Source organism: Scylla paramamosain, chromosome 6, assembly GCF_035594125.1.
Source record: "Scylla paramamosain isolate STU-SP2022 chromosome 6, ASM3559412v1, whole genome shotgun sequence".
NCBI lineage: Eukaryota > Metazoa > Arthropoda > Malacostraca > Decapoda > Portunidae > Scylla > Scylla paramamosain.
This window is the reverse complement of record NC_087156.1, coordinates 22,746,997-22,774,496: the sequence shown is the minus strand read 5'-3', so window position 1 is coordinate 22,774,496 and position 27,500 is coordinate 22,746,997. Positions and strand designations below refer to the sequence as shown.

The window sequence follows — 27,500 nt, the reverse complement described above, 5'->3', positions numbered from 1 at the left end:
GAGATACATTGACAAGAATAACAAGAGGAAATGATGAGATGTAGTCGAGTCGACGGGAGGAGCGAGGGCTTGGTAATGAGACAGATGAGGTGAGGAGGGAAACGCGCCGTCCGATGGGTCAGGTGAGGCGAGGCGTAGCTGAGTTGATTACGGAAATGTGGCAGGCAGGGGCAGGAAGATAGAGAGATTGAACAATGAATAAGATAAATTGGCTGTCGCTAGGAAGGAGCGTGCAAGGGGGAAGACTGGAAGAAAGAAGAGGATTAGATGTTGAATAAAGAAGGGAAATTAGGGAAGGGAAATTAGATGAACAGGAGTCAAAGGATATATGAAAGAAAATAGCGAAATAATCGTGCAGTGGAGTCAGAACGCGTCCCATCAGTATCTTGCGCGTCTCAAAGGAATCAAGGAGACGAGCGGAGTCTTGACATATCCTAAAGGAACATTAAAGTCCCCTCGGGGAGGCAAGTGATCGGGTGGAAGATAAATAAATATACAAGAAGTAGCAAAAGAAAGGAGAAGTAGAGGAGTGACGCGTCTCGGTGGATGGCATCAGGTGGGGCGAGGGTGTGCCGGTGAAAATGGAGGAGGCGGTGCCGGCTAGATGAGCGAGTAGCGACACATGGGTGAAAGTGACAGCTGTGAGAAGCAAGGGATGCTGTGCTGGTGCCGAGGTGAATGCTCAGGATGTAGGTCAGGGAAGAAAGATAATTAGAAGTAGGACTGAAACGGAACTGATTTTGTGACTTGAAGATGAGACAGAGTTTACTGAAAGACGTGCAGTGGTGGGGATGCGCAAGACTCACGTCAACAGTGATGCCTGGGGAGTCGTACACGATGACAGGCTCGGGGCTCGACGGACTGAACTGATAGAACTGGTCCGAGCCGCGCCACCAGTTGAGGGAGTACAGGTTGGCGCCCTCCAGGTCAAAGCGGCAGGCCAAGTGTACCGTCTTGCCCACCTGCACCACGGGCGGCACCTGCATCTCCACGATCTTGACGCCTGCCGACCCTGGGGAGGAAAAGGGAATGTGTCATTCATGGTCACAGTGAGCCGCTTTTATATAGAAGATAAAGAAAATAACTGTCCGATTTGCACGCTGAGGGTCAATAACTCAAGGTCAAGTGAAATGACACCTCAAATGGTGTATTTCATTTGACTGATTTACGCTGCAATGAATATTCAAGTCAGATATCGACGAAATTTTCATATGAAAATGCTAATGACGGAGAAAAAAATATATAGCGAAATGAGGAAGGAAAGAATGAAAAAAAAAAAAAAGCGTGAGGAAAAGAAAAAGAGCATCACGTTAAGGTTTATGGAGGTAAATAAATGGGACGACTAAGCGAGGCCCTCTTGAGGCCGGCTGGAGCGGAGGAAGGATGAGAGTTGATGTGGCCTGCGTGAGGAGACTTCGCTGAGCTCCTCGTGACCTCAGTTGAGCGCCCTGAAAAATTCGCCCCGGCGCTCTGTTACCACCTCTGAGCTCCTCGCAATTTTCCTTGATGGTTGCGTGATTTAAGTTGAGCGCCACAAGGACACCGGCGGCCCGCGAGCCTTGCCTCCTGCTGAGAACCAAGTGCCTTCTGCAGCACAGCTTGCCTGGCCGGCCCGCAGGACCTGCACACACGCACACGAACACTGGCCCGGAAGGAATTTAATTATACCTCCAAGAACAAATTGTTAATGGGACAATGAATTGCACTGGAGGACATGATTATAAAGGAGTGTGTTTAGTTCACTGTCTTTTCTTCAGCACTAATACCAAGAAAGAGTAAAATATATATTAGGCTGATTTATACCGTGTATAGTATGGTATAGTACAGTATAGTATACTATACTATAGTATAGTATAGTATAGTATAGTATAATATAGTATAGTGTGTGTGTGTGTGTGTGTGTGTGTGTGTGTGTGTGTGTGTGTGTGTGTGTGTGTGTGTGTGTGTGTGTGTGTGTGTTCCTTTACAAAAAAAACATCCGGAAATTAAGTCCAGCTGAAAAGAAAGAGTAATTACACAGGAGTACGAAATGAAGTAGAGTAATGAGTCAGAGTCTCCACCTCACAATAAATCAGGGTGGCGGTGCAGGCGTGCAATCACACGCTGAATAGAGCCGAAGAGCTTGATTATAGAATGAATCTTCGTTTTCGTTTTCTACGAGAGTTTTGATGAAGAAATATTAAGGTATCCTCAGAATGTGTTAACTTTGGTTGCCTTCGCCCTCCCCTTTGTTAGGGTGGTAACTATGGGCTTTCAGCGTCTTCACCTTACTCAGCATGTGTGATTGTCTGTGTATACGTATAGAAGAAAAAAATAGTGGTGGCACGCTGTTGACGAAAACTTGCAAACGACCAGGTGTTGGAAAAGTCGCTGAAGATGACTGTAGTAAAAAAAGAAAATAATATCGGCGCTGATGACGATGGCAAGGGTGAGAAAACCTTGTGTGGGAAGAGAGGAAATTAGCGAGAGGGAATGAGGAACGTTGGGGCGATGAAGAGATTGTCTGGGGATGAAAATTTTAACTTGAGGGTGAAAGAGGAGGTTGGAGTGAGGGCTTTGAATCAGTAAGGGATTATCTGGGATGAGGGATATTGTGTCGGGTGAGAGGGAATGGCTTGGGAGGAGGAGCCGCCAGGGGTGCCACATCGAGATTGTGGGGAAGGAATGCGGTGAAGAATGTTTAGAGTTTGGAAAGCAGTGATGAAGGGGAAATAAATTATCGAGGTTGATTATTATTAGTGGCGGAGGAGAGTGAGGGAACGTGTCAGATCGAGAGAGAGAGAGAGAGAGAGAGAGAGAGAGAGAGAGAGAGAGAGAGAGAGAGAGAGAGAGAGAGAGAGAGAGAGAGAGAAAACGCCATAAAGATATAAATAGGTACAAACAGAAACAAAGGGAGAAACGTACGGGGAGAAGAACAAAGAGTAAGTCAAACAGGAGAACATCATACGTACGTGGAGAGAGAGACAGACAGACAGACAGACAGACAGACAGATGAGTGATATCAGTACTCAACTCACCGCCCCTCGTACCCTCCACGCCCCCAAGACTCAGGTGCAGCAGGTGTCCCTCTAAAAACCAACTGATGTTCCATAATCGAGTTTAATCCATTGTTGCGTGTCTTGCTCGAAACACACTTTGTCTTTTATTTTTTGTACTTCGCAGCTGAGTTCGTTTCCGTGAGTGTTGTTGCTGCTAGTGGTGGGGTGAGTGAAGTGGATGTGTTGCGAGGTGTTAGGCTCCGTTCATATTCGTGTTTGCATTTCCTTCCCTGTCTGGTGTGTGTGTGTGTGGTGTATGGTATGAGTGCAAGACTGGCGTTGGTGAAAGATATACAGTTATTCCAAGAGATGATGCCACAAATCCAGTTGAATTGCATTGGACATATGGACTAATGAACTGCTTTATGTTAAGAGCACCACAAAGACCCAAGCAGAACGAGAGTTGTGATATGATACGTGCATATTTACTCCTCCAATACTGCTTAACAGTCTAAAGCATTTTATACAACATAATTACCTTGACCAAGTTTACATATAGGAGGCAGGTACACAGCGAGGGTTACATTGGATACGAACGAACAAACTCATGTCTGAAGTTGGTGAAGACGCTGTGGTACGAATAATACTGTGGCGTGGATGGATGGAGGAAATACAGGCATGATAGGTGTGCCTGTGTGATGAATGAGGCTGCCGGTACGTGTATGGTGTTTGTGTGATGAGTGACGAGCGTGTTGGTGGCTGCGGTGCGGTGTTTGGTGGGCGCATAGACGTGTTGATGCTGAAGATGTGAGATGTAGTGTAGTGTGCCGGTGGTATGACATGGGCGGAGCGGGCGGGGAAGCCAGGGACTGAGGATTACTGGTATTGTGCGTGTTTGGATGCTTAGAACGGATTGGAGGTGGAGGAGAGTTATTGGTAGTGAAAGTGGTTAGATTGGTGGAGGAAAGCTGGAGATAAGTGGTAGTGTATGTGGTTGTGTGGATGGAACGGCTGGAGATGGCTGAGGACTGGTGGTAGTGTAGGCGGCTTAGTGGTTAGCTGGATGGTAGTTTGAATGATACACAGGGAAGTATAGATGGAACGTGTGTGTGTGTGTGTGTGTGTGTGTTGTGTGGGTGGGTGGGTGCGTGTGAGCGTGTGTGTGAAGGGCGGCGCGTCGTGGCAGATCGTGTTGGGTGGTGGGTGGTGAAGGTGAAGGGTGTGGCCAGGAGGTGAAAGATGAGGCAGCTGGAGCGACTCACACGGGAATCTCACGAGTATCTCGCCTTGAACAATCTGTCCTCCCCACTCACCTCTTTACACACCCCTTCACCCTTCCCCACCCGTGTAAAGAGACAGACAACCTGTGCACTTAAAATTACCAATCACTTTTCTCCTCGCATCACTTTCTTTACCGTCGCCTCAAGCACTAACTCATTGCTATTCCTCGACGCTTCTCTTGATTTACCTCTCATTAGGACACACGATTCTTATGATGGCAATAGAGGAAATATATATGGTGATTTACTTCACAGGAGACGCTCGCTTAATTGTCAAAGATGTACGTTGACAAATTTGACGGTTACATTCTCCACCCGCTACTCCTCAAACTCTTATCAGGGAATTATTTTAATATACTATACTAACCATTGTGTTCTTATTGACGTTGTATATCACTCAGCTGTCAGTGCGGGAAACTGTGTGGGTTTAATCATACTGTACAAGGAAGGGGCTGTGTTGTAAATATGTGATGCTGATAATGTGTGCCCTCTCAGCCAAACGAATGATACCAGTGTGAGTGGAATAGATGATTATAATGAAATGAAAAAGTTAAAGAATAAATAATAGTCATAAGAGTTGTGTCTGAAGGGGTGAAAGTATGAAGTCACCTCAGGAACCTATTAATTTTACCTGCGGCAGTTTTGTGATGCATTCATTAGACGTAATTGAACGAACACCCTCTTCTTCTCCCTACCATCTTTTATCCGTCTTGTGCCTTGAGAGAGAGAGAGAGAGAGAGAGAGAGAGAGAGAGAGAGAGAGAGAGAGAGAGAGAGAGAGAGAGAGAGAGAGAGAGAGAGAGAGAGTGGGTGTGTGTGTGTAATCCGACCAGCCATAAACATCACACCGAGCTGTTACCTCACATACAGCAAGATTACATTTCTAGAATATATTGCATTTTCAACACCTGTTTTTGTGTTGTTTTGTTTGGCTTCGAAGTAATGCTCACTATTGACCGACAAGATTTAATACAGATGTGAATGTGGCGGGATAGTGGCGGCAGCGGTGGCGGCAATGGCGATGTTATCATTCTCGTGTCACCTTCCTGTTGTTTTTACGTTTTTAGTTTTAGTTTTCTGTTGTCTTTCTCCCGGGCCAGTTCCGCCTTGCATGTGGTGAGCCAGTTTGTATCGAGCTAATCCCTTACTTTTCTTTTTTCTCCCTCCGCTGCATGTGTGATATATGTTTTTTTTTTTTTTCAGTTTAGATTGAATATGCAGTGTGTGTGTGTGTGTGTGTGTGTGTGTGTGTGTGTGTGTGTGCATGGAGAGAGAGAGAGAGAGAGAGAGAGAGAGAGAGAGAGAGAGAGAGAGAGAGAGAGAGAGAGAGAGAGAGAGAGAGAGAGAGAGAGAGAGAGAGAATGTGTGTTTGTGTGTCGTCATCACCACGTATTTGGGTCACGTCTTTCATAAGCTTAATTTTATACTCGACATTAAACACGAGCCCCAGTATTAGATGATGGAAACTAGCAGTGGGATTTGTCACAGCGTTTTGAGGCGCGAGCAGTGAGATATGTAGCGCGCGAGTGGCTGGTCAGGTACAGCCTCCTTAGCTCAGGGGCAGAGCACTGGTCTTGTAAACCAGGGGTCGTGAGTTCGATTCTCACAGGGGGCAAACTTTCATATTGCTTGTTATGCATTTATTTGTCACCAAGGGGTAGTCCTGCCTTGCCAGGGCGGCGGTAGGCAAGGTACAGCCGGTGGAACACAGCGGCAATGAGTGAAGGCTGGCGCAGCGAAAGTTTTGGCCGCGCGAAAGTGAGCTGTTGGGCAGTAGCGGCGGTGTGGGTGGCGTCGATGTGGGGGGACACACCGTGGTGGACACAGGTGGCGAGGACGCCGCCGCACCTGTGCAGGTGTCGCGTCTGTCCAACATGTGAATATTAAGTATTGTTGTAGTTGATGTTCTTTATTTTAGTGATGATTTTATGATGATAATAATAATGATAATAATAATAGGAATAATATTAATTGAAATAATAATGATGATAATAATACTCCTATTCATATTCATATTCATATTACTGCTACTACTACTACTACTACTACTACTACTACTACTACTACTACTACTACTACTACTACTACTACTACTACTACTACTTCTTCTTCTTCTTCTACCACCACTGCTACTACTACTACTACTACTACCTTCTTCTTCTTCTTCTACCACCACTGCTGCTGCTACTACTACTACTACTACTACTACTACTACTACTACTACTACTACTACTACTACTACTACTACTACTACTACTACTACTGTTACTACTACTCTACTACTACTGCTGCTTCTACTACTACTACTACTACTACTACTACTACTACTACTACTACTACTACTACTACTACTTCTATAACGATAATAATAATAATACAAATAATAATAACAACAGCAACAATAATAATGATAATAATAATAATAATAATAATAATAATAATAGTAATAATAATAATAATAATAATAATAATAATAATAATAATAGTAATAATAATAATAATAATAATAATAATAATAATAATAATAATAATAATAGTAACAATAATAATAATAATAATAATAATAATGATGATGATGATAATAATAATAATGATAATAATAAAGTAATAATTATTAAAATTTTACTATTATTATTATTATTATTATTATTATTATTATTATTATTATTATTATTATTATTATTATTATTATTATTACTATTATTATTATTATCATTAAGAATAAGTATAAGATGAGTCATGCGTGGTGTCTGGCGTGGCGCGGCTCGTGTGGCAAGACTTGTGGAGCAGCAAGGCAGTGTCTGTGGAGTGAGTTGTCGCACACGGCAGCCTCTGCGGCGAGGCGCTGCGCATGTCATCCTCGCGGCGGAAATTTTATGCTTTCAGACTAATTGGGCCTCTCGAAATTAATTTAAGTACCATTAATTTGTTTCGGGATTTGGGTTCCATATTAAAAAAAAAAGCAAGATGTTATTTATGAGATACACGAGTATCAGCAGCGATGATTGAACCTTTACAGTGACATAAATACTTTGCATTCACTCTTTTCTCCACTTCACCTGTGCACTTCACTCCATCGGTATTCCGCTGCCGTTTTATCTAGTGTGCCACCTCCACTTGGCTGCAGCATCAAAGCAGTCACTTTACTTTACGTATGAGATCGTTTAACTGTTGCAATTATTGCCTGTTGTAGCACGGGAATGTTTGGGCAAAGTGAACCGGTGGGAAGCTGTGCGGGCGGTGATGACATATATGGTTTTCTGGGCGCTGGGACGTGTAGCACGCTGGACCCTTTACCGGAATGGGGCCAGCATTCCCTCCCACATTGGTTTTGCATCTTTAAGCTAAAGAGCTTTGAAATAAACTCAGCAACTTTATCGTTGATATGGCTTCCAGTGCACTGATTACTTACGTGTCAGTAATGATTGGCGCCCTCACACAGTCATGAGGGCGCTTCCTCAGGCTGCTTTTACTGTCCTTTGTTTTCCTCCAGCCAGAAGAGCATCACTGCTGAACGGCGGTAATGACCAGTGGTGTCAGGAAAACGGGTAACAGTGTCAGTAATTCGCTCTTCATTTCAAGTGCGTTTATGTGACTGGAAGAAGTGTAATGTGCAGTGAGCAGAGGCAGGTTCGGCAGAGGCTGAGAGGCGGCCCTTGACACTCTAATTGGCATACCTGAGTGACTCCCAATTGCCTAAGCACCACTGAGGCGGCAGGGAGGACGCGTTGGGTGAGGACTAAATTAAGGGGTGAGGCATTGTTTTAGCAGCCGGTCCTTGTTAGCAGTGGTCTCTGTAGCACTACTATTCGGAGACCTTATGGAATGCCGGACCACCTCATGTGGGTGCGTGCCTGACGCAAGTTTTACAGATGAGAAAATAAAGTAGTCCCTTATTGAAAAGCTCCCTGTCCCATACAAGTGATCAGTAAATGTGAAGTGGACTTGGCAATACATAACCTGCCAGTGTTTGGAATGCTGGTGTTCGTTTGTGTCCGTCGAAGGGAGTTTGTGTGCAGGCAGTGGCTTGCTCCTCGAGTCCTGGCGTGGTGGTGGTGAAGGACTCGTTTCCGGCATCTGTTGGAACTGTTTCCTTAATCACGGTTCAAAGGAGAGAAAGTTTTCTGAAGACGTTTTCTTCACTGTCTTATTTTTCTTTCTTTGTACCACTGACTTGCCATTGTTTCTTTCAGTTTTAATTTTATGGATTCTAGAGTAAACAAAAGAAGAAAAACACACTGTCCTGCACACAGCATTGATTAAATTTAACTCTTTCTATTTTTCAACATGTGCCAGCCTTACTTGCCCTTTCTCCTCTTCTCCGCCCGCTTTGAACTCCAGGCCCTGTGGAACTCGGAGAAAGTCTTTACAATCGACAGATCCCATTGCGTTCCAAGTTTTTCATCCCAGCCAGAACTATCTCGTGTATTTCAACGAAGCGGTGTTCGGCCGCTGCTTCTTAGAGGATCTTCCGGCAAGACCCAATATAAGTTCTAGACCATCAGATCTGAACTGACGCCTTACGAACAACCTGCACAATGACCCACCAAAAATAAAACTGGAGAGTTTTAATTACTTCTTTTTACATTTATACACACACACACACACACACACACACACACACACACACACACACACACACACACACACACACACACACACACACACACACACACACACACACACACACACACATGCGCACACGCACACACACATGCGCACACGCACACACACACACACACACACACACACACACACACACACACACACACACACACACACACACACACACACACACACACACACACACACACACACACACACATATACAGACACGGGGTACATAGTGTATTTCCTTCTACCTTCTTTCCATCCCGAAAAAAAAAAAAAAGAGGATCTGGTGAGGTTATTAGGGGTAGTGAGTGGGCACGCTTCACCAGGACCCATCGTTGTGAGAGTGACGAGGGACAGTGAGCGAGAAGACCCTTCCAAGATAACGCGAGGGCGGCGCTTACGGCCTCTCCTCCGGCGGCGATGTGGCCCGAGGGAGGAGGTTGGGTGCATTAAGGGGTTAGGGCGTGGAATTAATGGTGAAAACTGACTGTAAAGACGTGAGAGGAAAGAAGGACAGGTGGGGAAGAAAAACCGGAGGCGTGCAGAAAAAAATAGCGATGTAGAAGAGCACGATGCCTGTGGGTGAAGGCAAGAGGTCTGGAGGGAGACCTGATTGTGGAGGAAAAGTTCGGTGTGGAAAGGCTAGAAGTGTGGAAGAAAACTGGAGGTGTTGAGGAAACCCGAAGGTGTGGAGAAAGACCAGAAGAGGCTGGGAGGTGAGCGGTGATGGAGGTGGCAGTTAAGGGCGCGATAAAGTCACAGGCAGGAGGTGGAGAAAGGAGGAAGTTTTGAGAGGGAAGTGGAGCAGACTTGTTGCTGCCACGGTGACGGAAGTGCTGGAGGTGGAAGAAGGAGGACAGGAAGAGGTCAAGTGTGGAAGGAAGTAGCGACCGTGATGAAGGAGAGGAAATAGGATGGACTTGGTGTGTGTGAAATGATGGCCAGCTGGCATGCGGCGGCAACAACGAAATGTGGCAGTGCTTCACCGTAGAGAGAGAGAGAGAGAGAGAGAGAGAGAGAGAGAGAGAGAGAGAGAGAGAGAGAGAGAGAGAGAGAGAGAGAGAGAGAGAGAGAGAGAGATAAGGTTATGTATCCCCTCCTCCATATACCTCATCCAGTAAATACACGGGACATAAGAGGACATACTTTTCTTATTAGACATAACGGTGTACTACAATACAGAGGTGAGGCGGCGACCAGACGAGAGGCACGTGGAATGAAGTTGCAGGAATTTTATTTGAGGACGGAGGTCAATGTAACACTGACAGAGCTGGAGGACAGGTGTACGAGTTGGCTTCATAAGAACAATATCTCGTTTCCCTGGAGACTCCTCTGTCCTTGAAATGGCCTTAATATATATATGTAAGACGTCTTGCATCGGTTGTTGTGTGTGGCAGCTAAGGTCGAGTTGACAGCTCTGGGATTGTTGTCTGCTAGTTGTGTGACAGCGTTGATTGTGTTGTGTGGTAGTTGTGTGTGACAGCAGTGGTTGCGTTATGCTGCTAGTTGTGTGTGACAGCCGTAGTATGAAGTTGTGTGTGAGAGTCGCAGTATGTGCTGCTAGTTGTGTGTGTGTGGTAGGGTGTAGGAGTGTTCTGTATGACGCAGTGGTGGGGTGCATGAGTGTTGTAATGAGTGACTGTTCTTGCGAAGGAGTCAGTGTATGCAGGATGTTGTGTGATCGCCTCCTGCAACACACGCCATAGTGACCGCCGTCCTTTGACCTCGCAGCGAGCGACACTGGAGAAACAAGGGACACACTACACATTTTATTCAGTAATATGCCCTTTTTCATCTTTAATAATTATTTGATGTTGGGAGCCTCCCTCGGAGTTAATGAATGCCCGCAGAAGAGCCCGAGACTTGCCCCTAATTAGTCTCCTGATTATATTTCATGAAGGTTTATGAAATTTTTCTTCTGGTCATTTAAGACGCCCGAGATGGAGGAGCCGGGATATCCCGAAGGTGCTCTGCGCTTATAATATCTTTTCTGCCGCGAATAAAGGTTGTTTGCCTTTGGTGTAACAAAGAACAATGCAGTAATGCTGTGATAATTATCTTGATACTTCGACTACTTCGACTACTACTACTACTACTACTACTACTACTACTACTACTACTACTACTACTACTACTACTACTACTACTACTACTACTACTACTACTACGAACCACGAACGCAGTAAGAGCACACCAGAAGCCTTTCGTTAGTGTGTGTGTGTGTGTGTGTGTGTGTGTGTGTGTGTGTGTGTGTGTGTGTGTGTGTGTGTACACGTACATATAATTCATATACGCTGAGTTCTTGATTACTTCTCTCTCTCTCTCTCTCTCTCTCTCTCTCTCTCTCTCTCTCTCTCTCTCTCTCTCTCTCTCTCTCTCTCTCTCTCTCTCTCTCTCTCTCTCTCTCTCTCTCTCTCTCTCTCTCTCGCTCGTGTGTGTGTGTGTGTGTGTGTGTGTGTGTGAGAGAGAGAGAGAGAGAGAGAGAGAGAGAGAGAGAGAGAGAGAGAGAGAGAGAGAGAGAGAGAGAGAGAGAGAGAGAGAGAGAGAGAGAGAGAGAGAGAGAGAGAGAGAGAGAGAGAGAGAGTTGGGGATAAGATGAAGCTGCATGTATAATCGAGGGAGTAAATGCTCCCAGGCAACTCTCCTCCCAACATCCTGCAGGCAACAGGTAAGGCGTCCAGGTGCTTCTTCAGGTGGCGGCGCTTCCAGGTCATCGAGTAGCTGGGGGCGTCAGTCTCCCAGGCACTTGTCCCGCGCGCCGGTGCAGAGTTACGAAGTGCTTCTCCTCTTCTTCCTCCCTCTTCCTCCTCCTCCTCCTCCTCCTCCTTCTCGGTGGTGCTCCATCTTGCTCTACGTAACGCTCGGGAAAATTCCCCGCACGTGTTGTTCTTGTACTTTTCTCGAGGCTGTGTTGTGCTAAGAAAGCTCTTTTTTTTTTCTTCGTACAGTTTTATCCTTTTTCTTCAGTCGACTTCGTTTTCCTCAGACTTTTCTTTATAGTCGGAATAAACAGCGAGATAATCCCAGACTCGCGTACCCCGGCAGGCCTCCGCCCGAAGCACTCTGTAAACAGCCAAGGACACGCGCACCGCCTGCCGCTGGAAGGAGACAGCGGGTGTGGGGGCGGTGATAGCGGCGCCAGCTAGGACTGAACTAGCTTTAGGAGAGAAGGAACTGGCTGTGGAGGAGAGAAAACGAGCCTTGAAAGTGAAAATGAGGTGCTGGGGGAGGGGGTGCAGACAGAAAACGAGACGAGAGAAAGAGCTAGGTAGAGAAAACGAACTGCGTGAGGCTCGCGGCGGAGAAGGGGTCCAGATCAAAGGGATACAAAACAAAAGTGTAGGTAACACAGCCACAGTGAGGAAGCGAAACGAGGTGTGAAGGGGAGGTGGAGGAGGTGAGCCGGGGAGGTGATATGTGACTTGGAGCCCGGGGAAGGGAGCAGCGAGGGTTACGCGGGGACAACAAAGGGTTACTTTTTGTATTTTTTCCCCGCCAGTGCGAAATCCTGTGAACACACGCGATACTGTTATTGCCGCGACCGCGATCAAGCACCACCGCCGCCACTGCCAGAGGCGGCGGCGGCGGCGGCGGCGCTGCCTGTGAGGAACGAAGGACATGTGGCTGGCTGCTTAACATCTTTATGAGTGTAATTCTCGCACTCCGCCACCCACCTCCACTTCCCCCTCACCCGCAGGGACCCTCTGGCATTCTCTCGACCCATTTCGGTATTAAGTAAAGGAACCAGTATAATAATTCCCACCTTTTGTTACTAATACTTTTTTTTTCAAGAGAGAAAGACAGAGAAGGCTTCCGCTAGCCTCTCATATGCCTCTTTATTATGCACCTTCAGTGTCTCCCGCGATCACAATATGCTACAGCTGATCCCGTCTCAGACGCCACTCCCCCTTCCCCCCACCTCCCCCGCCAGAGCGCTGGTTCAGTGAGGGCACCCACGCTTAGCTGTATTCGACGCTGTAGTCTCCGGGATCCCAGTGTCTAGTTTCAAGTGTATTATTGTAGTGACATCGGTAGGGAGAGGGATAGAAATAAGGAGGAATGAAGAAGGAGAAAGGAAGGAAGGAAGGAAGCAAGAGAGTAACCGAAGAAGGGGACGGAAGAGGAAGAAGAGGGTGAGGGCGAGGACTTGGCGAAGGTGGAAAAGACAAGAATACGAAAGGGAAGACGACAGAAAAGGAGAGGACCGGAAATAGACTTAGTGAGAATGTTGAAAGACAAGAATTCGTAAGGGAAGGAGATAGAAAAGACAGAAGAGGAAATAGCGAGAATAATGAAAGGTAAACGATGATTGCACGAGGAAAGAGAGGGTTAAAGGGGAAGCAATGAAGAAATTAGGGAACATAGTAAAAAGAAAACATACTCGTACATCAATGGAGTTGAAACTGAAGCCAAGAGAGGAAGAGGCGGAGGAGGAGAGGAGGAGGAGGAAGAGGAGGGGGAGGAGGAAGAAGAGCAAGAAAGAAAGGAGAAAAGAAAAATGGCGATCATATAGAAAATGTTGGGGATGTTACTTTTCCTTTTCGTCCGTGCTCGGCCACCAGAATATTTGTGTCGAGGTCTGTCTCTCTCCTCCGGCGAATAACTCTTCAGCTCTCGTTATCCTTACATTCACCCGGCCCTCCATACATAAAGGCAAAATCACTGCCTGCACCTCTCCTCACTCTCCCCTCTCTTGCTAATTTGCATATCATCCACCTCACTACGCTCGCTCACTTTACAACATTTCACAAAATATTTCAGCGGCTGCAGGTTTTCTTTCCGTTGGGTTCTCGGGACAGTGGCATTCTCGCGTTTCTGCTCTGCGTTTACTCATCCGCAATTTAGCGCCGTGGATGACTTACCTTAGACCGTCCCTCACCGCCGCGCCATCGATTTCACTCCGCCGCTGTGAGATATTTCTTTAAAACATTCCTGTGATTCAATTTGGAGAGCCCCGCAGCGCACTCAGTTGTGTCCCGCGCAGAGCCGTGCCTACCTATAAATTCAAGTTTTTCGTCACTTTATTCATCGCCGTACGTAATAAAGGCCGGGGGAATAATTCACAATTCTCTCTCTCAAGTCGTTCGTCATCCTCCGCCTCCTTTCCTGATTTATCTTGTACACACTTGCCGATACAGCCTCTTCCCTCTCCTCCTGCATACTATATCAGCTCCTCTCCTTCTCCTCCTCCTCATTTTTCTACACTATCTCCTCCTCCTCCTCCTCCTCCTCCTCCTCCTCCTCCTCCTCCTCCTCCTCCTCCTCCTCCTTCTCGGCGTCGTCCTTCTCTCCCTTCTCCCCAAGTGCACAGAGTTTTCCATCTTAACCCGCGCCATCCACTCGCCTCGCCCTACAAGAATTTATCCTTACCAATCCATCACTTACACACTCTCTTACACACACACACACACACACACACACACACACACACACACACACACACACACACACACACACACACACACACACACACACACACACACACACAGACTCACTCACACACACACTCTCTCTCTCTCTCTCTCTCTCTCTCTCTCTCTCTCTCTCTCTCTCTCTCTCTCTCTCTCTCTCTCTCTCTCTCTCTCTCTCTCTCTCTCTCTCTCTCACAACCTTCATTTCACATCGAGTTTGATTTAAAATTAAGGCACCTACTCGTATTCTGTTTCCTTCTCATTTCATTTCACACACACACACACACACACACACACACACACACACACACACACACACACACACACACACACACACACACACACACACACACACACACACACACACACACACACTTCGACCGTCCCTCCCGTCCTTCGCCGTCCTTTCCCCTCTCCTCCCCCCCATCGTGGTCGGTTCCATCATATCCTCACCAAGCGTCTGCATCTCTGACATCTCAATTAGACCCTCATTAGGCCTTACCCCCTTGGAGCGAGCGAGTTGCCACGTCTCTCTGATACTGACGGAGATGTATTTTGAAGAGTTAGTTTAGACCGTGCGGTGCTTTGTTTAGTAGTGTTTGGATTTGTTGTTTGTATTATTTGTGTGTGTGTGTGTGTGTGTGTGTGTGTGTGTGTGTGTGTGTGTGTGTGTGTGTGTGTGTGTGTGTGTATGCGCGTGCGGTGGGGGGTGGTTAGTAAATAGTTTATTGATAGGGCTTTTTACTCTCTCTCTCTCTCTCTCTCTCTCTCTCTCTCTCTCTCTCTCTCTCTCTCTCTCTCTCTCTCTCTCTCTCTCTCTCTCTCTCTCTCGAGCAAGTGATTGATCTAATTCAGACCTCGCTCGAACATCTCCCTGTGCGGTTTGTGTCGTGGTTTTGTCACGTTGAGACATGTTTGTGTTCCTCGACACGTGCACCACCTAACTCTATCTGGGTCTGACTATTTAGCAGGGCGCGCCAGCAGCAGCACGGGCCGGCTTTCTTCTCCATCACAAAGCTGCACTCAGGCATTATCGAATTTCCTTCCTTCTCCACACTGCGAAATTGTCTCCTTTCCAGCACAACTTTTTCCTCACTTCACCTCCGCCTTGTCAGTGCGTCCTCCCTCCTGGCAGGATTCACCCTTTCTTTCTCAGGCCCTCTTTTTTTTTTTTTTTTGTTCTTTTTTTACCTCTCTGTCTTTTCCGTGTTTCCTGTTTTCTCTCAGCCTATCTCGGATTCCCTTTCAGTTATCCTCGCCCCGCTTTTCTTCTTTGCCCCTCGCCTTAGTTCGTCGCTTCTTTCACTTCTCCCCTCTTCTTTCTACTTTCTTACCCTTGTTATCACCTCCTCTTCTCCATCCTCGTCTTCTCAGCCGTCATCATTTTCTTCCTGCTCTCCTCTCAGTCCACTCTCCATCTCCTCACACTCCTCTTCCCTTTCCTCTCCCGTTTCCTCCTTGTCTGTTCTTCCCCTCCTCAATCCTCTGCGTCTTCCTCTTCCCCTCCACCTCTCTCTCTCTCTCTCTCTCTCTCTCTCTCTCTCTCTCTCTCTCTCTCTCTCTCTCTCTCTCTCTCTCTCTCTCTCTCTCTCTCTCTCTCTCTCTCTCTCTCTTCTTTGGCCAGTCTTTCCATCCCCGCCCCTTCTTTCAATTTTCTCTCTCTCTCTCTCTCTCTCTCTCTCTCTCTCTCTCTCTCTCTCTCTCTCTCTCTCTCTCTCTCTCTCTCTCTCTCTCTCTCTCTCTCTCTCTCTCTCTCTCTCTCTCTCTCTCTCTCTCTCTCTCTCTCTCTCTCTCTCTCTCTCTCTCTCTCTCTCCCCCCCCCCTTCCTCCCTCCCTCCCTCTTCCTATCCTCTTTCCAGCCCATCCTTCCTCGTTGCAATATTACACATAGCCTTTCTTCTTCCTTCCACGTCGCCCTTAGCCTTGCATCGCCCTCTCGTCGGTGCCTCTGTGTCCTTCATCACCGGCAGGAAAGAGCAGCCTCCCCCTCAGCTATCTCCACTCCGGCCCACACTAGAATGTTGATGCTCATGTTTTGATGCAATTATCCTGAGTTTGAGATTCTTGAGTGCTAGTTTAGCTGTTTCCGGGATGCTCCTGCGTCCCATTGTGAAATTTGAAGTGGTTATGTGGTTGCTGGGATTTCTTCTTGTTTCCTCCGCACACACACACACACACACACACACACACACACACACACACACACACACACACACACACACACACTCATACATGTATATAGAGTGTAGTATATATTTGAATAATGTATTTTGCTTGAAGAAGGAAGGAAGGAAGTCTAGGAGAGCGTGGTGCGGCGGCGTGCATGTCAGCGAATATTAAGTTACGGTGATCCTCTAAATCGTTGGTGTTATGCTTTTTTTCCCTCGCCTTGTGTGGGTGTTGCAGTGTGGGGAGCGTGTTGCGGTGCTGCGGCTTGTACATGCAACTCTAGGATTATTGACTTGTATGTTATGAAAATTTTGTTACACTTTACTAATGTTTCGATATTGCTAGTTTCATACACACACACACACACACACACACACACACACACACACACACACACACACACACACACACACACACACACACACACACACACACACACACACACACACACACACACACACACACACGTGCAGGGCAAAAAAACAAACGAACACCACCCAAGCCTATTTCTTTCCATCACAAAAGTTGGATCCCTGAGCCCGACCACCACCCGGAGCGTAGTTCATTTCTGGCCAGACTATGAAGCAAATTAAACAGTCTGGAAATAAGCGTCGCGTCTGAAAGTTACGGCCTCGTGGGGGAGATGGAAGGAAAAGCTGAAAAAAATAATGGCCTGAGATAAGATGATCTTTTCACTAGATATTCTCTTTTTTATTATTTCTTTACGTGAATGCTCATTTTATTTGTTTTTTCCCCCTTTCCTTCTGTGGTGCGTTGCGGGGATGCGGCGGCGGTGGTGGTGGTGGTGGTGGTGGTGGTGGTGGTGTGTGTGTGTGTGTGTGTGTGTGTGTGTGTGTGTGTGTGTGTGTGTGTGTGTGTGTGTGTGTGTGTGTGTGTGTGTGTGTGTCATAAATGGGAATATGGTGGCGGGTTTGGCGAGGGCAAGTTTTGAGGGATGTGTTTCCTGGCGAGGTTGGAGCAGCCCGCCAGTGTCGCCTAGGGATCGTAGGAGTATATGGAGACGTGCTGTAATTTCAGATCCTCTTTGATGCGCTGGAGGAGCTTTAGGGAGTCGAGGGTAAAGGAGGGGATAATGCCGGGAGACAGCGTACGGCCAAGTGATTTAAACCGAGTCCTCGCACATCTGAGACGCTCACTCTCCTCCAGTCTCCCTTTATTCCGCTTCACAATTTTCGAAACTGTTCTCTGTTTAGCCATCTTGTATAGATTTATCCGCTCTGAGCTCTCCGGCAGTGTGTGTGTGTGTGTGTGTGTGTGTGTGTGTGTGTGTGTGTGTGTGTGTGTGTGTGTGTGTGTGTGTGTGTGTGTGTGTGTTTGTTTGTTTGTTTGTTTGTTTGTTTGTGTGTTTGTTTATTTGTGTTTGTGTGTGTAATTCTCCCACAAGCTAGAGGATCACGTGCTGGACTCGTGATCGCCAGCTATGCCCTCCCGGAGAGAACTTGAGCTCATATAATCCGATCTATGGGCAAGGCGGGGACCTTTCACACGCCACACACCCCATCCTCTTGCTCAAGGAGGACAGGAACTGCTCGCTTATCAGTGAAAACCTTTGCGAGTTGAGCGGGGCGCGAACTTTACCGTGCCCAGTGACAAGCAAGAACGTAACCACCGAACTAGCGAGCAGTGTGTGTACGAGTGTACTAGTGAGCAGTGTGTGCACATCTCGTATGTGTGTGTGTGTGTGTGTGTGTGTGTGTGTGTTTAGCATTGACATTTCTTTTTTTCATGCCGTGAAGCTCCCAGTATCGAACGTACATTTAGCGTGATTAGTAGTGTAGGTGGATCAGTGTGCATGGGGTGAAATAAAGCAGCAAGTGATGTATTTATTGGTAAGGCGGGCAGTCAGGTACAGTCCTCCGTCTCACTTCACCCCCGCCGCGTCCCTCCCTCCCAAATTGGAGTGCTTCAGCTCATACAAAAGGGAAGGGTGGTGTTCAACGGCTACTGAAACGCACAATAGTCTTTCGGAAAGTAACAATAGTCGCGTAAATCGAATTAAGAGGCGAGCAAGGGATGCTATATCCGGCGCGCGACGGTAGCGGGGAGCTTCCTAGATCCAGGTTTGCTGCATTATTATCTTGCTCCTTTGTGAGAAGGGACTTGTGTTTCCTTTCTTTTACATATCGCTTGTCGTTTTGATGCTGCCTTTCTCTCCAACCTTTGCCAGCCTTTAAGATGCGCGGCAGCAACGAACATGGAAGCCGCGGCCCCGCATGAAGGATTGCTACGGGCGAGCTTTTAATGGAAAGCAGAATTTGTAACTTTCTATTCTTTGATTTTATGGCTCGCCATTTTTCATCCATTGGCGTTTAATTCTTTTTAATTTATGTACATAAAATATGGACCCCTGGATACGTTCATTTTCCACCATCACCGCCACCACCGCCACCATCTCCACCATCTCCACCGCCACCGCCACCGCTACCACCACCACCTGCACCGTCACCCTACAGGATCACCGTCACCGCTAAATCAATAATGCATCCATCATACACCCTTTCTCCATGGTGATCAGCCCGCCTTTGAGCGACACTTACTCCCTCACTCCCTTGTCACAAAAAGCACCACATAACGATTGATGTAGCAGTGTACTAGTTCCTGCTTCACCACCTTCACCACTCGCACAACCCTTCCGTCTCATTAAGCCTCTCAGGGACACACGCCTCCCCTTCCTCACTCCCTCTCGCAAAACAAAAGCCGCACTATCGCCTTCATGGGACTTCTGTTGGAAAACTTTCTAAATAAAAACTTCTCCCGCTGTCAAACCTGCCACGCAGACAGTAATGGTACGGCAGCTCCACATCAACCACATGCTTGCCTTGTGGACGCGGAGCGCGGTTCTCCCTTGGTCCACGCCGATCCGCTCAGTCCCACTCAGAACCGCTCAGCCGTATTCAGCCTTCTCCCGGTCCCGTCCCGCCCCGGTCTAATCTTCGTCCCCATCCCGCCCTTGCTTTCACCCGCCTTCATCCCGACCTCTTCTGTCTCCATTCCATCTTAGTTTACGTTACTTTATTTCCTTCCCGCCTTTGTTTCTGTCTTTGTCCGTCGCGCCGCTGTCCTGTGCCTGCCTCATCTCGATCCAGCTTCCGTTCTCATCCCGCCCTGGTTTTCATGCTTTCCTGAGCCGTCCCGTTTCCGTTCTTGCGCGTCGTGTTCCAACTTAAGGTCCCGCGCTGTGGTGACCCAGAGCCCTCGTGTGCACTTACCTACTACACCTTACAAGCCCCGCCGCACTCACAGCTCACTTCGCCCCAGCACGTAGCTCCAGCCTGCTCTGTCGCGGCTAATCTGACACTAGACTGTAGTTGAGGCGGACGGAGAGGGTGGAAGAGAGGCGACTCAGAGGAAGAAATTACAGTCGCCAGGGAGAAGGGGAGGCAGCAAGCGGCGGACGGGCATGTTGCAGCCTGTGAGGAATTATCCTGTGAGAGGAAAAAATACTGTTCGCCCCTCAGAGGCTGTCAGTCCTCAGAGCAGGCAGTGGCGAGTCCCTACACTTCCCCGGCCGCGCTCAGGAAAATATAGAAAGGTGCTGGAAAAACGTATGCATAAAAGTCAGCCTTTTGTCCTGACACAAACGAAAAATATGCCTACTGTATAAAATTGTATCCGGGCGTACGTCCATTTCTCCCTCTTTTATGCTGTAGAAAACCCCGACTTCCCTTGTTACTTTTTTTTCCCTTGTTATTTTTTTTTTTACTTTTTTCTCTCTTTTTGTTCTTCGCCTACTCCCAGCGACTTAAATTCCGTAGTGCCGCTTTGTCGCTAGTAATGATCCTTCTACCTATAGCATCTGTTCCGCCCGTGTCCCTGCCCCATCGAGTGGATGATGGAGAGGAGGCGGGGGTGCAGCTTAGGGGAGGTCCCACGAGGTCTCAAAACATAGAGGAGGTGACGCGCCCTCTTGAGCCACTGCCAAGTGCTGTATTGATTGCTGGGCGGCGTAGTTCTCCGTCAGGCCGTTGTGTGATGCGTGTAAAGGCGAGACGCGGCCAGTCACTCCGCCTCACGCCCTCACGCCCCCCCAACCCACCATCACCACCTCCACTTCCACCTCCTCCCTTCGACATCCTGCTCCTCCGCTCTCATCACTGTCCCCCTTCATCTCCCTCCCTCCTCCTCTCCCTACCTCTCCCACGGGTATCCTCATTTTTTCCTCCTCAAATGTTTTCTTCTCTCTCTCTCTCTCTCTCTCTCTCTCTCTCTCTCTCTCTCTCTCTCTCTCTCTCTCTCTCTCTCTCTCTCTCTCTCTCTCTCTCTCTCTCTCTCTCTCTCTCTCTCTCTCTCTCTCTCATTGCTTTCCTCCCTCCACAATTACTTTCTTCCACTGTTTTGCCTCTCTTTCTCTTCCTCCTCCGCTACAATTTTCCTTCTTCCTCGCACTCGCTGCATTCCTTCACATTAGCGTCTTTTTATTAGTCATTTCCTCCATTGTCCAATTCTTTGTTCATTATCCCACCATCTTTATCTTCCCTTCCCCTGTATCTCCTTCCCACTAATGCCAAGAAGTGTTCCGTCTTTTCCCGCACGCGAGTACTTTCCTCCTCCCTCCAATACTATTTTTTTTTCTATTTCTCTCTCCCTCTCTCTCTCTCTCCCTTCCCTTCCCGGTCCCGCCAGTGCTTCTTTCCTCTCCCCGCCTCCCTGCCTCTCTCCCTTCTCACTATTACTTCTCCCCGCTGTTGTCACCATCGCATTGCCTCCCACACTCCCCCGGATACCACTGCCCCTCTCCTCCTCTCTCCCCCCTTCACTCTCCCCTCCCTCCTCCACCACCAGGAAAGGACCGATGCTTCTCACGTCTTAGTTGTTTCTCTCCTCGTGTTTATATATATCTAAGTTTCATTATTTCCGTGTGTCTCGCCCTGCGCACGCGCCTGCTATTTATTTATTTTTTTCTTTTTTCTGTTTTTGTTTATGGGGTGGTTATTATTATTTTTTTATTTGTTGTTGTTGTTGTTGTTGTCGTTATTAGATTAAGGGGTAGTCTGTCATGTGTCTTGCTCTGCCTGTGTGTGTGTGTGTGTGTGTGTGTGTGTGTGTGTGTGTGCGTGTGCGTGTGCGTGTGTGCGGGGGGTGGGTGGGGGGAAGCTCATGAATATGCAGGTGAGTGAAGCAAATACACGAAGACAGGTACAGTACATTAAGTTGAAGTATGCATGTGATCAGTGCACACACACACACACACACACACACACACACACACACACACACACACACACACACACACACACACACACACACACACACACACACACACACACACACACACACACACACACACACACACACACACACATCATCCCTACCCTTACCTACCTAACTACACCGCCACACTATCACTTGTAAAGAGTCATGTTGCCTACACGAACACAAATATGCTCCCCCAACAAAGCCGTCCCTCACTCCTCACCGCGCGCCGCCCTCCTCCCTCCCCCTCCTCCGCCCCTCGGCATAATGGCCTGACAAACACCAGCTTGCCGCTAAATTTTCCACCGGATATGAACTGAGACCGGTTATCTACATGCAAATTGGCCACCTCAAAAAGACAGGCCAGGGTGGTATTAGCTTGTGTGTGTGTGTGTGTGTGTGTGTGTGTGTGTGTGTGTGTGTGTGTGTGTGTGTGTGTGTGTGTGTGTGTGTGTGTAGGAGCCACGCCACTCAAGGGCAGCCTCGCGGGAATTGTGTGCGGGGAGGTGGACCCTTTGTTGCGCCTCAACCGGATCCGGACTGTCCTGTGCACGTTAAATATGAAAGGGAATGAAAGTGGAAGCCGGTTGGATGTATGGTACAGAGAGAGAGAGAGAGAGAGAGAGAGAGAGAGAGAGAGAGAGAGAGAGAGAGAGAGAGAGAGAGAGAGAGAGAGAGAGAGACAGACAGACAGGCAACCAGCCATAGAGAACATACTGGGTAGACAGATATACAAATAAAAGTGAAACATTTTCCTGTAGATACAGATATGTGTATGTGTGTGTGTAGAATGGGAGCACAGGATACAGATGCCCTGGGATGCGGGTGTGGGTATGTGCCTCCCTTGAGTGTAGATTGCCTTCTTCCCTCCTGTTTGCTCTCCTCTCATTGTCCTCCTTGTATTTGGAAATGCACTGAACCGCCTTCTAACATACACACACACACACACACACACACACACACACACACACACACACACACACACACACACACACACACACACACACACACACACACACACACACACACACACACACACACAGTATAATAGCGTCCCTCTCTCCATGACTGTTGCCTCACTAAGTCTTCGTTAAATGGTTTCTTTTTCCCTCACCCATGAAAAAACTTTTAATTTATGGGGTACAATTCCCTTTTTTTTTTTTTTTTTTTTGACTGTGTACCGTATTTTTCTTCTCCCTCTAGCCCTTAGCCGACTCATGGAAATTAGGTCTTTTTAATACAGTTTATGCTGCATAGCAAGTACTTTTATGATATTATATATAAATTGAGATGAAAGTCTTTGTGCGGAGAGTTAGCCAGACTGGTTAGTGGACTAATAGACACACACACACACACATACACACACACACACACACACACACACACACACACACACACACACACACACACACACACACACACACACACACACACACACACACACACACAGACTGATGCGCAGCTCGGATTATTGAATTGATCCTTCTTCAAGGTTAATCTCCTAAACCTTTATATCCTGTCTATATTATCGCTCCTTGCGCCTGTGCCCCGCCACCACCACCACCACCACCGTCCTCTTGGCAGCTCCCTCAGCCTCCCTTGGTGTGCGGGAAATACCGGAGTGTTGGTGGTTAGTTTGCGTGTGATTAAAGCACGAATTGTAAGCCCCAATTTATATGTGTTAATTATGCAGCTGTATGTGGGGCCTGATTGGATGATTGTGAGGGCGAGGGTGATGACTCGGCCCTGGGAGGGAGGGGAGGGCTGACGGATGGGAGTATATTGGGGAGAGAGAGAGAGAGAGAGAGAGAGAGAGAGAGAGAGAGAGAGAGAGAGAGAGAGAGAGAGAGAGAGAGAGAGAGAGAGAGAGAGAGAATATCATGGTAAACTGTCACGTAGTTGTAATATATCATATTCGCAAGCCTACCCAGACATACACACACACACACACACACACACACACACACACACACACACACACACACACACACACACACACACACACACACACACACACACACACACACACACACACACACACACACACACACACACACACACACACACACACACACACACACACACACACACACAACATTAACATGATATACATTTTTCCACCCCAGGTTCCCGGTGCGGACGGACGACTCCCAGAACACCAGGTAGCGACGGGCACACCGCCTCCCCGCGCTTTCCCCAAACCGTAAGTCAGAAATAATGGTTACAAGTTTGAGCTATTAAGAGGCGCGCACATTACGCTAACTTGGCCCGAGTAATGGTTATGGACGGCCTCCTGAAGCCGACTCTCCGCTTAATGGCTGCCTTTCTTCATTCACCCGCCGTTAAGTCACTCGATCGATCATATGTCCCCTTCCGGAGAGGTGCGGAATACAGGTGTAGCGACATGTATCATTACCGCTGTTTCGCTGCTTCTGGGAACACTGAGAGAGAGAGAGAGAGAGAGAGAGAGAGAGAGAGAGAGAGAGAGAGAGAGAGAGAGAGAGAGAGAGAGAGAGAATGTGTTGTATCTCAAGAAAATATGACAGCGGGGTGAAAACATGCTGCCGTGTCGTGTTGCTGTAGTAGTGTTGGTGGTGGTGGTGGTGGTGCAGCAGGGTGTCAGCGGTCACTTCCTAAATGAGGTTTCAAGTAGCGTCTCTGGCGGCCATTAGAGGGATATGTGAATAGCCTGTTGTGTTGGTGCCTTGAGGAGGGAGGGAGGGAGGAAGGGTGAGAGTGCGGTGTCCTGCCGCCATGCCGATGTGCCGTCAGGAGGCGTCTCGTTCAGAAATACTTGGCTGACAGGATTGAGTGCACTCAGGACTTCAGTGGAATGCAAAGTTTCCTCAGTGCTTCCTGAGGAAAGTCAGAAAGTTTTACTCTCGGAGGGTATTCTAACTTTTCCCTGTGATTTCCTTTCCCATGAACCTGTTTCCAAAGTTAATTATGCTGCCCCCGCGTGGCTTCACCCGCCGAAAAGTCCCAACCGCGAAAAAACACAGGTTCGTGTAAACAGACCAGCCTCGAGCACACGTCCTGCTCCAGCAATTGGGTGTTTTTTCCCTCCCCTGGCGGGACGCGAGGCAGAGGGCGGAGCCAAGCCTGACCGGGATTATGGGAAGAGTCAGGCACGGAGGTTTACGGCCCTCAGTTAGGATGGAGAGGGAAGATGAGGTGAGGCTCCGACTGCCAGGTCGAGGAGAGCTCAGGATTCCAGAAATGATAAAAGAAGCGCTAGAAAATTGGTATAATGATAAGTAGGGATGTCCTAAAGTGGAACCTTGTGGGGCGCCTCTCTTAGTGCCTCGCCACTCCTCGGGCTCCAGGGAGAGACTGCTCGCCACCATTCCCTTCATCTCATGTTTAATGGGGCGCTCCTTTATGTTTCTTGCTCCCAGTATCGCACGCCATGTACGGGTGTCATGGAGGCCGCCTTGCCTCCGCCTCCTCGTCTTGTTCACGCGACAGACGTCGTTAATCACCTGATGGAGCCAATTCACGTCGCCGTGGTGGCCTCCCCCCAGGCCGCCTTGCCTCCCTACGTCAGCGGCGTGTCGCCTCCTCGCGTCACCAGCTCTCCTGGCCCGTGAGATGCATATGGTGGAACGATCATAATTTAGGCCGCGGCAGCCATCGGGCCAGGGATCAGGGTGGCCGCCATAAGAGCCGGAGGTAAATGTCCCCAGCAGGATACACTCGGCAAGATGAAGGTGGCGGTGGTGGTGTACAGAGGCGCGGCGCCCCCAGACTCTCCCCACGCACCCCACACGGGGAGTCGATATTGCTGTACCAGTTTTCGCAGCTGTTTGGATGCTGCTAGACTCTGAATGATCTTTAAAAGAGCAGATATTGTTTTTAAATGTGCAGTAGTTATCTCTTTGTTTTTAACAGCGTACATTCAACAGGGAAATAATCTCAATGTGTTCCCTACACGTTCAGGCGTTTAGTTTTTATTAACTTTTTGTTTGTTTGTGCTAGTACTTTCAGTTGAGCGCGGCTTGAGTAATGCCTAGTGAAGCAGCCACCACTCAGGCTGCCAGGCGTTGGGTATTGGAACACCTCCCCGCCGCCCTCGTGCTTCCCTCCCCTGACACCCGCCACTTAACTCTGTACCCGCGCCACGCACCACCTCTGCGCCTGCAGTGTAACTTTTTTTTTCTTTTTATACTTGACTGGCATCACGGTAATGTTTTATCTTAAATTTTACTTTATGCAACTACAGCCCTGCATGAATGTTGGCACTACGAGCGAAGTTACTCATTGTAATGAATAAGAGCCAAGTCATGGTAGTGCATCATCCCCTGTGTGTGTGTGTGTGTGTGTGTGTGTGTGTGTGTGTGTGTGTGTGTGTGTGTGTGTGTGTGTGATTCCTATGCAGTAGGCCTCACAGCAGGACACTCTTAGCAGGCGCAGGAAGCAGGGTAGGTGGGCCAGTTAGGTGTCAGTCGCTCGGTATATCAGTGCCCCACCACCTGCAGTTAATGGCGGTATTCCGAGTGTCGGCCAGACCAAAGCAATTTGTCCAGCACGAGTGTTGAGGATTAATCCTTCTATTTACATATTCACCACATTAATCGAACAATTGGTACGCTGAGCAGCAGAACTAACACCGCGAAGTAATGAGACAAGCAGAGTTTATTGTGCGGCCTCCTTGGCTACTCTCAACCTCCTCTACCCAACCCAACATAACATAAGCTAATCCCTAACCTAACCTAACTTGACCTAACTTGACCTAACTAAACCGAACTTAAGCTTAACCTAACGTAACCTAACCTTACCTTACCCAATCCAGCTTAAATCTAACCTAACATGTACTCCTTCCAGTACGTCTGTCCACCATCCAGCGCCCCTCCCAGTTCCGTGCCCTTCATCATTCCCTTCCCCGAACCCTCAGGAGCCGCCTCACCACCACCGACACAAACACAAAGCCCTCCTGAATGCGAAACTGGAAACCGGAATGTGATGCAGCGCGATAGAAATCTTTATTATTTTAGTTTCATTTGTGTTCCTGAAAGCGAGGGCGAGATGACAAAGGGAAATGTCCTTTTATTTGTTTTCTTAAATTGCACACTTTTTTTTTTTTTCAGCGCGTCTCGTTATTTCAGTACATCAACGCGTGTGATTATTTTCATTTAGCACCGAGGCCTACATACGCACAAACATTCGTTTTCTTTAGTCGTTTACCAGTTAATGTGTAAAGTATAGAAACGTTTCCTTCCCTTTACCTGTGCATTAATATGTCCCTCTGCCTCTTATCCTCGTGTGTGAGGCAGCCAGCTCCCCTCCGAAAGTCCCCTCCATTACTACCTGGCTTTCCTCTAGTCTCAGTAAAAGGTGAGGAGTCTGATAAAAAAAAAAAAGAAGTTCAGAAGATGGAGGGAGCAGGGTTTGGTAGGGAAGGTGAATGGTGGAACAGAACTACGTATAAAGTGTTTTAAACGTCTCGTGTTGTTGCAAAATGAAAGTAAGATGTCACGGTTCATTTTCGTTGTTCCGTAAATGATGATGATGATGATGATAGTAGTAGTAGTAATAGTAGTAGTAGTAGTAGTAGTAGCAGTAGTATTAATAGTAATAATAATAATAATAATAGTAATAATAATAATAATAATAATAATAATAATAATAATAATAATAATAATAATAATAATAATGATAGTAAAGTTTACTTATACACCAGTCGAAAATTTCAAATAAACAGGATAGAAATCTCGGAATTTGTGTTAAGGAAAAGTAAGTGAAATTTAATCAACTATGCTGATATACTGAACTATTTACCTCTGTGTGTGTGTGTGTGTGTGTGTGTGTGTGTGTGTGTGTGTGTGTGTGTGTGTG

At 47.6% G+C, this 27,500-nt stretch overlaps 1 protein-coding gene, 1 long non-coding RNA gene and 1 other non-coding gene across 4 annotated transcripts in view; 2 read left to right on the top strand and 1 right to left on the bottom strand.

Moving 5' to 3' along the window:
• The window catches only part of LOC135101440 (uncharacterized), a 204,395-nt gene that overhangs the window by 102,158 nt on the left and 74,737 nt on the right, over positions 1 to 27,500 (top strand). Inside the window, exon 4 of the long non-coding RNA XR_010269274.1 lies at positions 23,792 to 23,868. This is a non-coding gene — a long non-coding RNA (uncharacterized LOC135101440). The remainder of the gene's footprint in view (positions 1 to 23,791; positions 23,869 to 27,500) is intronic.
• LOC135101438 (carcinoembryonic antigen-related cell adhesion molecule 6-like) overlaps positions 1 to 27,500 on the bottom strand; it is a 120,469-nt gene that overhangs the window by 47,585 nt on the left and 45,384 nt on the right. For both annotated transcript variants that reach the window (XM_064005390.1, XM_064005389.1), the window contains one exon: positions 807 to 1,012. In XM_064005390.1, the coding sequence (XP_063861460.1) occupies positions 807 to 986 (180 nt within the window). In that variant the 5' untranslated portion in view covers positions 987 to 1,012. The remainder of the gene's footprint in view (positions 1 to 806; positions 1,013 to 27,500) is intronic.
• Positions 5,801 to 5,872, top strand: Trnat-ugu (transfer RNA threonine (anticodon UGU)). Its single transcript has one exon. It is a non-coding gene; the product is annotated as a tRNA-Thr (tRNA).